The 12721-nt window shown below is 43.3% G+C and overlaps 1 protein-coding gene and 2 pseudogenes across 1 annotated transcript; 1 reads left to right on the forward strand and 2 right to left on the reverse strand.

The window, feature by feature from the left end:
- Trim39 (tripartite motif containing 39) lies at positions 1-12623 on the reverse strand. Its single transcript, XM_053743429.1, is given in 17 exon segments — positions 1-553; positions 1450-1482; positions 1485-1514; positions 1517-1563; positions 2292-2314; positions 3490-3572; positions 3575-3598; positions 3601-3716; positions 7838-7930; positions 8627-8673; positions 9113-9154; positions 9156-9298; positions 9301-9375; positions 9378-9413; positions 9416-9456; positions 9458-9517; positions 9519-12623. Coding segments are annotated over 17 exon segments (1551 nt in total). The 5' UTR covers positions 9629-12623; the 3' UTR covers positions 1-5.
- Positions 11463-12721, forward strand: part of LOC124988329 (spindlin-1-like) — a 40388-nt pseudogene continuing 39129 nt past the window's right edge.
- The window catches only part of LOC124989342 (HLA class I histocompatibility antigen, A alpha chain-like), an 18777-nt pseudogene continuing 17701 nt past the window's right edge, over positions 11646-12721 (reverse strand).

The following is a 12721-nucleotide window of genomic DNA, read 5'->3' on the forward strand; positions in this document are numbered from 1 at the left end:
ACCTGTCACTCCCAATCTGTTGGGGGTCTGATGGTAAGTGGTGCAGCATTCTTCCGACCAGCCCGGATGCCTGGGTAGAACAAGGGCCATAGTTTCTCAGTAAAAGTATCAGTGAAGGTGTAGATATGAGAGCGGTCTGTGACGTTGTAAAAAGACAGCGTGCCAGCCTCGTAGTCTAGAAATATGCCCACCCGCTTGGGTTTTACCTTGATGTGCAAAGGGGTAAAAGGTGTGGTGGTAGCTGCATACTTGTCCCCATTCCACAGCCGCACACGCCAGTAACCAGTCTCAGGGAGTGGAGTCAGCTCACCCTTTCTGCTCACAGAGTCCCGGCACACACCCACCGCCCAGTGGGTCTTGTCCCCCACCTCCACCTCCCAGTAGTGTCGACCTGAGGTGAAACCTTCAGTAGCCAGGACACAAGGGTAGAAGGTGAAACGCCGTGGTGTGTCAGGGAGATCTCGGAGTCTTGTCTCCACGAACTTGACACTTTTACGATCTTCTGACAGGACTAGGTTAGGATGAGCAGTCTCAGGGTCCAGGGTCACATCCGCTGGCGGGAGAAGCCAGAGTGGGGAGCTAGATGAGGATGGGAATAGCTAAACACCCCTGCCTCACTCTTCCAGCCTGCCTGTACAGAGCCTGGTCCCTGAAAGGTCCTCAGAACACCACTGGTTAACTTTCTAAATCCATGCTGTCACCTAAGGGAGAGGAGGCAACAAAGGCTTCACTTCTCACCCTGATCCTAAAATAAACAGATAATGATCTCTTGACACTGCAGGGATTAGTGGTCTAGGTTTCTGCCCCTGTCTTTTCCTCATCTAACTTCTTCATTTATTTCACTGTATGGAAAAGTACAAGATATGGTATGAGGGCCAGAAAGAATGGAAAGTGGAAGAAGAATCCAGAGCAAGTCAGCAGTATGGTCTAGGGAAAAGATCAGCATGTATCTGTTTTCTTGGAATGGTCCTGCTTTATGACTATTTTCCCTGCACAAATATTTTTTTAAAAATATTTTTTAGTTGTCAATGGACCTCTATTTATTTATATGTGGTGCTGAGGATTGAACCCAGGGCCTCACAAATGCCAGGCAAGTGGTCTACCCCTGAGCCACAACCCCAGCCCCCTGCATAAATATTAATGACATTTCTGTTCATTCTCAGGATTGTCCCAGGTGAGATGGCAAATTCTATGGTCATGTCACCTGATGAAGTGGGTAAATTATTTAACCTTTCTGGGTCCCTATTTAGAAAAATGTAAATTTAAGAATAGATGACGTTATGGCTTCCTTTCACTCAGTTCTGTAACTCAGGGTGAGACTGAAATCCAGGTAAAGGGGTGGAGGTGGGAGTGGGCATGAAGTAACTGAAGTCCATTTAATTAAGGTAGGATTTAAAGACTTTTCTCTCTGGAAATTCCTTCTCCTAGTTTCTTTTGGGAACAACTCACCAATTAGTTGTTTAAGGATTTTCCTTAGGGCAAGTACTGTCGGGGGAAATTGCTGAAGTTCTTTCCAACTCTATGGATACTGAAGTCACCTCCATGGTCTTCACCTTCTCACATCTAGGATAGATAGGGAGATGGGGGAAGAAAGGGCAGGGTCAGGGGATGCTAGTCAAGTGAATATTCAGATGTTGTCAGCTTTAGAGAGAAACTAAAATTCTTCATCTTCCCACTTTCTCCCTTCTCCCTGAAGACAACTGCTTTCTTTTATTATAAGTGGAGCGCCATCTGCTCTCCTACACTGGTCCTTAACTTGAGAATGAGCCTCAGAATTTTCTTTCTTTTTAAATGGTACTTGGCTCCAACCCAGGGCCTCATGCCTGCTAGACAAGCTCTCTACCACTGATTGACATCCCCAACCCTTTTTATATTTTATTTTGAGACTAAAGTTACTCAGGCTGGCCTTGAATTTATAATCTTCCTGTCTCAGTCTCCTAAGTAGCTGGGATTATACTTCATGCAAATGATAATCATCCTTCCTGTTCTCCCATCCCCTTCCTCCTGCCCTTTTGTTTGGACACAGTTCCATCTACAGGTACAAGCAGAATATGGTTCTACATTATCATTGTCCTTAACAACCAAGTTGGGATGCTCAAAGGGGAAAAAGCAAGAAATTATTACTCCTAAGGATTTGTTCTCTACCTGGCTTCAAGGCTGTAATGAACCTTCTCCCATATTCTACCCAGATACTGCATGATTTTTCCATCCTTACTACCCCAACTCATTATTAGACCCCTAGTCTCTAAGCCAAGACCTAACTTATTCAGAAAGACATAAGAATCACTTACTTTTCCAGGGTACTTTTGACATCCTAGAGGGAACGAGAAAAGAAAGCAAGATTGGTCCTGGCATTCAAGGGTCCTCAAGGCAAAAGGTCCCCCCTCTTCCCAAAAGTTCTAGATCTACAAAATAGGCACAGGGCAAACTGAGGGTTACAATGCAAGGGGTAGAGTTCCAGAGGGATCTGAATACATCCCTCTAAAAATAATCTCCACTTTCAACTGTTGATCATCCTGAAACTTGGAAATTTATATCACTTCCAAATAGTTTCTTGTATGTTTGTCTTTGCTCCTCAAGGACACTGGGAGCTCCCTGCAAGGTATAGGTATTGTGTCTCTCTTTACTCTGTCCCCCAAGTACCAACCACATACCTCAGTATCCTTGAGAATCAGTACAGATAGTTCCAGATTGGTGGCATAGGAACAAATCACACTTTCCCATTGTGGTTTGGTATTCCCTATCTGGCACAGGTTAATAAATAATAAGTGTGTGCCAACCCTGATTTGAGAATACTTGGGGTCCAGAAGACAAAGAAGACAAATTTCTGCCCTGCAAGGATTTCCCAGTTTAATGTGGAAAGCAGAACATACATACATGAAAGGACAGCAATCAATACCAAGTGATACATAACATGCACATAAACATACAATGAAGCTTCACTGATTCAAATGTTGGTATTCTGGTCTCTAAAATAAGAAGTATGTCCCTTACAGCCTTACTAACATCATGTGTCTTCTTAAGAGAACAAAACTATTTCAAACATTTTAGAAGCATCATTAACATATCAAAAGCAATGTATTATTTATACATTAATTTCAAGTATCCTTTAAACTAACTTTCAATTCTTTTTAGCACAAGGTAAATCAAGTATTAGGATGGAAAAAGTAATGAAAACTATGTCTACAAAAATATTAATGCATAGTTTTTCACTATGCAGACTAGACTTCTCTCAAGGGTGAATTTTTTCTGTGATACAAATTAAGCACATAATTGTTGACAAGACATAAGAACACAAAAACGATTAGAAGGGGATGAGAAAATCAGAGAAGCCTTGCTGTAGAAAAAGATCCTCTGTGTATGTCTGGAAGAAAAGAATTGGACTTAGGGAAGCAGAGCAAGGGAGTAAGCACCCTCGGCTGACAGACTGGCCTGTGCAAAGCTATACTGTGTTTCACCTGAGGGGCTACGCAGGGGCAAAGGTCGAACCTTAAGCATCTCGAAGCCTGACTGTAAGCACTTGCCCTCCACCTCAGCAGCCAAATGGGCCAGGTCCCGGCGCTTGTCCCCAGGTGAGCAGCATTTTCTCGAAGTCGTGTAGAATGTCCTGTTCCTCCTCCTCTAGCCTTGAAAGCAACATCTGCTGTTCTTCATCCAGCCGCCTATGAAGCTCTTCAAACTCCTTTAAAATCTGCTGTCGCCGACTCTCCACTAGTCTCTGAGGAAAGAGGATGTTGTATCAGCAGGGTCAGTGGGCTTGTGGGTAGATTCTCCACAACCCAACAGGTACAGACTTCCAGTGTCACTGGAAATAATTTAACAGGACACATTTTTCTCTCCACTGAAATCTCCTATAAAGAATGGTGCCATCCCGTCTCCCACTGATGACTTGATAGTGAAGACCATTGGGAAATTGATTTACTTATTTTTGCAGTATTGATATTGAACCCAGGGATGCTCTGCTACTGAGCTACATCCTAACCTTTTTATTTTTATATAAGTCTTGCTAATTGTCTAGGCTGGCCTTGAACTTGCCAATTCTCCTATCTCAGCCTCCTCAGTCACTGGGATTACAGCCATGCACTACCATGCCCAGCCTGCTGGGAGATTAACATCACCCCCATCAAAATTAATATCTAAAAAAATTAATTTTTGTCAGTAAACAAACTTCTTGAAAAGTTATACTTTCATGTTTTAATGACATATTCAAGATATAAGAAATCAATAATATGATGACATCTACAATTTATGGATACTAGAGATATTTCTGCTATTCCCAATGCTGAAGTTTACATACTCTGTTAAAAAAAGAAAAGTAAAAATACTAGGAAGTTAAGATACGACTGTCATCATTTGTATATCGTAAGACATCTACTTGATAAAAACCAGAGAAGTGGAAAACTATCACAAACTATAAGAGCTTAGTGGGTTGTTACAAAGTGCATATGTACATTTCAGAGCTGAACCTATTAAATAGTTTCAAGTAATTTTAGAGAATTGGTAGTTCCCATCCCAGGAACAGGTTATGGATATTTTTAGTAAATCAGTTGCTTGAAATTTGGAACATGCCTTCTCTATGCCACCTCTAACACTCTTCAATTTGATAATGTAAGACCCCAACACCAGCCTTATCATTAAGGATTTCAGTGCATCCTCCCTCTTGTGCCTCCCTGAAATAAGAAATGATATTACCAGTGGAGGATTCTTTAAGCATCATGTGACTGATGAGACAGTATCAACCCAAGAGGGAAGAAAGTGAGAAGACCAGACCAGACTGTGGAGTGAGGTAGTGGATAAGGACTGAAAGGCGGGACTGAGGGTAAAGAGAGGGTGAGAATGTAAAGCCTGGGTTGGCCTTATAAGTCTGACATTTCTGGATTGCAAGCTAGTTCCCAGTGGAGGCTAACTAGCTCTGGTTCCAGGGCCACTTGCTGCTTCACTTTCTACTGCTGCATTCTCAGGTGCATGCTAGAAAATAATTTATTTTCACAATGTTTGCCCTGAAGGTAAGAAACATCCTGTGTGCCAGGATGCTTAGATGTGCTGCACAGGCAAAAGTTTAGAATACCTAACAGTGGTGAATAGGAAGAAAGAAAAGATTTCCCCTCTTTTAAACCCACCACCCCTTCTCTTTTTTCACTCTGTATTTGTAGGATAGTGGTTTTATGAGGGTGCCATCTCCCTCTGAGGACACTATTCCTCCAATGTGTGAGAGACAACCTTGGATGGTAAACTGTCCTGTATCATTTTCTTTTTCTTTTTGGTACTGGGGATTTAACCCAGGGGTGCTTAATCACTGAGTCACATTCTCAGCCCTTTTGAGACAGGGTCTTGCTAAATTGCTTAGGCTGGTCTTGAACTTGCACTCCTCCTGACTTACCCTCACAAATCACTGGGATTATTGGTGTGTGCCACCACACCTAACCTTCCTGCATCATTTTTTATGTTCTGCTGGATACTAAAAATATAGGTATGGACTTGAATGTCATTTTATGTAAAAACACAGAGGAATTCTTACATGGCTGAAATACACCTGAATTTTTCAGGAATGACTAAACAAAACTCATTAGGACTGGATTTTATTTTCTTAGAACTTTAGCAAAAGTTATTATTTTGAAAAATCATGTCACCAAGAGCTAAGTTGTTTATGGAATTTGAGTCACATTACCACATATCTACTTCAGTCTGAACAAGTATTTATTGCATTGTTGATGTCACATGTAGGTGCAAAGCTGACAACTATGCTATAGTGTCTTTCAGGGTAGTCATGCTCAAATACTATATATAATTTTATTATAAATATGTCTATGGTGTATTACATTACATTAGAATTAATAGTCCTCTTTAAAATTATGTAGATAGGTTATTTCATCTATACTTTGCATTTAGCACAGTTAATTACAAATTGTTTTTTGCTGTGCTGGGATAACTATACTCCTAGTCCCTACCAACTGTTTTTAAAAGGGCACTGAGTCTCATTCTGGAGGTGGAGATGAGGGAAAGGGAAGAGGAAGAATTCAAATGGTCACAAAAAGAATGTTTTCTGTGGTAGTTTCAGAGACATTGAAATGATGTAATTTACAATTTAAAAATACTGTATAGTTCTATTCAGCATTTAGGTTTTTAAATTTTATTTCCCTCTCCATCCTTACCTTCAAGAAGGTGATCAACAGGAAAGAGGGAAAATCAATGACTGGGAATAAGCTCCATTTTCATATAGTTTAACTTTCTCAGGAACCCTCCAAAAGAACAAAGAACTTTTTAAAAAAGTATATCTTTGTGATGAAAATTAGTTCAAGTTTTAAAATCCAAATGTTTGCTTTGTTAAAATATATAAAGCACTTAATAATTGTTCTCCATTGAAATATTATCAATCATTATTAAATAATTAGTGTTTCTACTTTAAAACCCATGTTTAATTTCTGTTAATCCATGAATTTCAACTCCAAACACTCATTACTTCTTCTGGAAACCTTTAACAAGATCATATTTCTATGCTGTCTTCTTCCCCTCCCCACCCTTCTCCTGGTACTGGGGTTGAGCTCAGGGGTTCTCTACAACTGAGTTACATCCCAGCCCTTTTTATTCTGAGACAGGGTCTCAAGGCCCGGGCTGCCCTTGAACTTGTGATCCTCCTGCCTTAGCCTCTCTAGTAACTGGGATTATAGGTGTGTGTCACTGTGCCCTACCTATGTTATCTTCTTATGAACTTGCAGCTGTGATTTTTGTCCTATGTCATTATCCATTTTCTCCACCTGACTTTAAGCTCAAGGAGGACAGGGACTGTGTTTTTTGTTCATCATTGTTCTATAATGTCAAATATAGGCTCTGGCTCACACCAGGAGATAAATAAACATTTACTGACCTACAAAGAACTAGTATCCCTGGTTTTGCCACTTATGGATACATGATCTTGGACTAGAAAAAGTTGCTTTTTCTGTAGTGTAAACTGAGGGTAATAATCTACCTTACAGAGTATCTAAAATTACCCATGTTAAAGATGGCATCAGGATCTTCTCTTTGTCCTGTAACTTTTCTATATCCCACTTGTCTCAAGTCTGGCTTGAACTCTTAAGACCTTCAACTTGGGCAAAACCCTAAGATTTTGTATGACCTTATAAATTTGGAAAGCTATGGACACCCAATGAATTAATGCACAGGACTAAATATTAGTTATATTGTTACTATTGATTGTTTACTGTTCAATTGAAGAAATTAGACGACAAAATACCATTCTACAAATAAGGTATGATATGAAAAAGAAGCAAAATTGTATGAAATTTAATAAAACTAATTTCTGAAGGGCCAGGAAGTAGGTTTATCCTAACTAAAGGATGAATGGGATTCTACAGGTGAAGGATGGGGAGGCGAAGGACATCCTAGGAACAAACTGACATTTCTCACTTACCTTGAGTTACTAGAATGTGGTCCTGATGTCACCAGGCAGTTTTAGGAGCTCTTGGTCAGCTCTTTTTACTCTCCTTCCCTGTGAACCTTCCAAATTCTTCTCTCCTCCACGAAACTCCTATCCCTACATTCTCAGCAGTCTCTTTCCCTACTTTATGAAAAAAGGGAGACTAACAGCAAGAACCTCCCTCAACTTACCAGAGGTTAGATGTTTTGTCTATCCTTCATCGTTTTACATCCTTCCCCTCAATTCTTAAATCATGACAAGTAATTTAAGCACAGTATTTAGTGATAACAAAGCATAATAAATTATCATCATTTTTGAGAGAACATCATTTTCTAAAGAACTAGAACTGATGGATTCAAATAGTGGTTATTCCCTCATTTACAAATACTCTGTAGAGCACATGAATGGAATTGCCTGCCTTACCTTGAGTTCCCAGGCTTCTTCTCCTCAGATGACTTGCATCGAGTTATCTCCTGAAGCTTCTGCTCCAGGGGCTCTAGCACTTCTGTAGTTTTCCTGAGGGGTGGGAAGGAAGTAGGAGAGGTTGACATTTGAGGTTGGCTGGTATATTGCTCAGAGGTAACCCTTTTTTTAGGGGGGGGTTGCTGGGGATAGAACCCACATGCTAGGTAAGTGCTCTACTACTGGGCTATATCCCTAGCTCCAACACATTTGTTTTAAACCATCTATTTGCTTTCCATTCATCTTACCACCTCTTAATCCACTCCCTTTGTAGTCAACAATTTGAGATGTCAACTTCTTAGAGGTCCCTCCTCCTGCCACAGCTTAGTCCTACCTAACTCACCTCTGGTTCCCTGCTCATCCAACTTCCTTCCACTGAATCTGAGATAGTTTTCCAGCTCTCATCAAGTTTGTGTCCTTCCCCAACCCTACCCATTTTATTATGGACAACTGCCTGTTATTGCCAAAGAAATTTTATTTTTGGTGGTGCTAGGGAATAAAACCAGGGTCTTGTACATACTTAGTACACACTCTAGCACTGAGCTATATCCCCAGCCCAAAGTTACCTTCTTGATCCTGATACCCCTCTTTAAATCTGTCCTCCTATCCAAATCTAACCACTTAAAATAACTTGATTACTTATACTATAAATTACTTTAAATCTCTTGCTTCAAGATTTCATTAATATAATTAAGCAAAATATGTGATGAAGACACTAAAATCTTTAGTTTCTATTGCTCAAACATTTACCCTGTGTCCCAGCAGTAAGTCAGACCAGATGCCATGTTCCCCACTACCTGGAGAGATGCAAACAATGGACGAGTTCAGCTTAGTATCAGTCTAAAGTGATGCTACCTAGTCCCAATACCAATGGGAAAACAAGGAGTATCCTGAGCAGGTAGCAGAATGAAAACCAGAATACTTTTCAGTTCTTCCAAGTCTGATTTTGCCACATGGTTTCATTCACTTTGAAAAGTATGATATATTCCAAGAATACACATATCAAATATTCATCCATAAGACTCAAATGTGTTGTGAAAGTCAGAAATTCTGGGGTACTGCTCTTCACGTAGAGGATTATTGATCAGATGTACTGTGTACCCCCCATTTATGTAGCTTTGAGGGAACTCTATGATGACCAGACACAGTCTTGCCCTTAGGAACTTAAGTTCCTCTACCCAAAGAGTATGCTCCTCCCTTCTTTCCCACATTGGCATCATGTGTTTGGTTGCCCACCTTATATTCCTGTGTAGCATCGTCCAATGGCACGACAGTGTGGGGCCCGGTGGGTGTGAGAAATTGCACATATCAAACATACAGCCTCCTGGTCCTCATAGCAGAAGAGGCTGAGGGCCTCATGGTGCTGGGGGCAGAGGCTCTCATCCCTGATTTTCCGCTTGACAGCCTGGAGCTGCTTGGCAATTCCACCATACTGCCCAGTTGCCGATTAGGCCGAGACTGCGGTAACGGGATGCTCTTCCGACAGACAGGACAAGGAAGTCCCTCTCTAGGTCTTCCCACCAGCGGGTGATGCAAGCTTGCAGAAGTTATGCCCACATTCAATGATGACAGGCTCTTCAGATACTCAGGCACACAGAACAACTTGCCTCAACTTGTAAGTTCTCCAGAGCCGCAGCGGTGAGCTGCAGAGGCCCCAGCCTCTAAGCAGACGTGTCTCTGCCTTTTTAACTTGGGGATGGGTGTGGAGACAGAGAAAGAAAAAATATTAGTTGAGGATGAATTTTTTGGCATCCTTGGATTGATATTTATCCCCAGGTTAAACTTAACTCTAGATTTAACCCTATCTGGTATTTTCCATCTTCTCTTCCACTAGATTCAACACTCTTTTTTCTCTATTTCCCAATTTGATGACTTAGTCATTGACCCTATTTTTTTTATCCCCCCTCTGCCCCCCGCCCTTCAGCAAACTGACACACAACCCTGATCTCTCTTCTTTTACTTCTCTTTTCTCTTGTTAGAAACAGGGATTTCCTTGAACTTTAGCCCAGCATACTTCTGGTCCAGGCTCACCCTACTTGTATCTTAGAAACAACAGTTCCAGATCATTGCATCCTAGTTTGAGATATTTTCCTAACAAACAGAAAAGGAGCATGGGAAGGGAAAAGTGCCCTATGAGTCAAGATATTAAGGTTTCTTAAATTAGGTATATTTTAAAGCTTAATGCCACAGAAGATTTTTATATAATTCATTGGAGCTTTAGCTTGATTTGGTCATTCCTCTATTTCAAAGGGTAATAAACTGAATGAGTTAGGCAAAGGTAACAATCTCCTCTTTTTAGGAATGTTTGAAATTATTCTTTCTTTGCCATACTAGCCTGCAGGAAGAAGTGCACTCTCTTCTTGAATGAAATGTTTCATACATTTCTCATTTCTACTTGTGGCATTTGAACATTTGGAACCACTGAAAAGAATAAATACTTAGCAACTCTATAAAAGAATACCCACTGAGCCCATGGTAATGACTTCTTGAATAGAAAGCGTAAGAGTCCTATTCTAAATAGTTAGTGGTGACTAGAGTTCGAATAGCTACTGACATCTAATTCCTTGGACATGTTATGTCTCCAACTAATTGGAATGTTTGGGAATTAAAAGAAGTAAAGAGACCATCAAATCTCCTTCAGGTGAAGCCTCAGTGTTGGAAAAGCATCGGAAGATTTATAAACAGAAAGCTGGTCCCCTACTCCACCCCTAAAACATTAAAACTTATTATACACGAGTAAGTTGATGTCTTTACTCCAGTTAACCCCTCTGCTTTCCACCCTGCACCCAAGAGACCCAACCAAAGTAAGGAAATTTGTAGGTTTATGCACTGGTAGAGAAGTGTCCATGTAATGAGTTGGATTAACAATTATTTTGGTATATTGATGGTACACGTGAGAAGTGTTTAATTTGGAATAGGAGCTGCTAAGTTATTTGAACCATAATTTCTTTCCTCACTATCAAGAGAGAAGTTCAGCTGGATGATTTTTCTCCATCCATTAGAATCCAACTTGACTAGTCTGCTCCTTCCCCAATCTTCTTGACAGGTGGCCTCCTCACCTGACTGAGTTGTATTTATGTACATTTAGGGACCAGGATGGAGTCCAGACTGGCAAAGTGGTGGTAAAGAGAAATGAGGAAACGCGTGAGGGAAGAACAGAAGACTTGGAACTTGATGAATGGAGAGGATTGGAGAGGACAGCCAGAGTGAGGCCCTGGTGTCTCTGGGTCGATCCTTCCTATCTATTCCTCATGTTTCAGTGGAAGGGCAAACTTCAGGGACGTCCTCATTTTGTTTCTATTACTGCTCGGATTCCACCTTGTGACCCTCTCTTGAGCGTGGTCCACAACTCTCTCCCCCCTCTTCTCCTTAGTCTCCCGCCATATCTGGGGCAGTGGGATTGGAGAGGGGGAAAGAGGAAACGTCGTGGTTGGCTGGGAGGGAAAGATGCGTGTCCAGGTGAGGAAGAGGTGTGACGTGAAGGTGGGATGCCTGCCACTCTGACGCAGTCGAGACCCGCGGTGACTGCGTCAGTTTCACCCGGGGAGACGAGCGGCAACGGGACGGGGGAACAGCGGGGTAGCCAAGCAACGCCGGACGCGCTGACGTCGCCGGGGCGGCAAAACGTCCGCCCGGGCCCTAGGCGGGCGGAGGCAGCTGTGGTTACGTGCAGGGGGCCGGTGACGCAGTCGCCGGGCGCTGGGACACGGCGTGCGGAGCCGGCCGGCGTGGGCAGGCACCCGGCCTAGGCGCGGCAACGGGACAGCACCTACCTTCCCGGCTTCGGGTCCGGGAGTGCGGGGCGCGGAGCCGCCGGCGCGCTGCCTCCCTCCTTCCTCCTCCCCTCGCCCCCGCCCCGCAGCGCGACACACAATACTCGCCGGAAGCGGAAGCGGCGCCGCGCGGAGACTCGTGTCAGTGGAAGCCGGGGTATCGGCGGGCGAGCGCGCGAGGGCCTAGCGGTGCCTGAGGAAGAGAAAGAAGGGGGGCTGGAACTGAAGACCAGCAGGAGTCATCAAGAGTGAGAAGGAACCTGGAACGGCAGGTAGCTGAAATGCCGGCGTCCAGGTGACCCAAGAAATCCTCCGGAGATAGAGGACCGCGCATGCGCGTGGTGGAACGCTGAAGCCCATTGCTTGCAGGGCGCCACTGCGGCGCCCAGTCTGCTAAGCTGTCCAGTCCAGGTTGCGGGCCTGGACTCTGGCCAAGGCTATGCTGGTCCCCGTGCGGCTGGGAGTCGCAAGGGCCGGACCATAGCGAATTGTGGGCTTTTCGGCCACACTTTTTCCTCTCTTCGGGTCAGTCTGGGGAGAGGGTGGCTATTTGAGGCGGTGGCCAATTGCGTGGCGGACCTGCGGGTCTCAGTTGGCACGTCACTTCCGACTAGTTGAGGTTTAGTCTTTAATGTTTAAGGAGCATGTAGGCTCTTCCCACCGCAGGCTTCAGATTCTCCTTGTCGTGCCCCTGCTTGGTGAGCTTTATCGATATTATCCACTTCTCTTCCGGGATGGAAAATACTAGAGCTGTATAATCGCGACTCTGCTGCTCACCTTTGTATCCTTAGTTCCTGACACGGTGTCCGACTTGCAGCAAGCGCGCAGTAAAACATCGTTAACTGGGTGAGCGCCAAGGCCCGTTCTTTCCACTTTGGGGCGACTTAAGTTTTTCCTTAGTAGCAGATGATACTTGCGAGGGAGACACTAACCTTTTGGATCATGGTTTCTCTGCTTTGCTCTCCCGCTGTTGGAAGCTTCGCAGGTCTGTGATTTTGGAAGAAGTGGGTGAGGAGGCTAGGGAAGTCTGCTGGTAGAGGTAGGTGGGGTTGGGGAGGAGTTAATGCTGGGA

The sequence above is a fragment of the Sciurus carolinensis genome, chromosome 7, assembly GCF_902686445.1.
Source record: "Sciurus carolinensis chromosome 7, mSciCar1.2, whole genome shotgun sequence".
Classification (NCBI taxonomy): domain Eukaryota; kingdom Metazoa; phylum Chordata; class Mammalia; order Rodentia; family Sciuridae; genus Sciurus; species Sciurus carolinensis.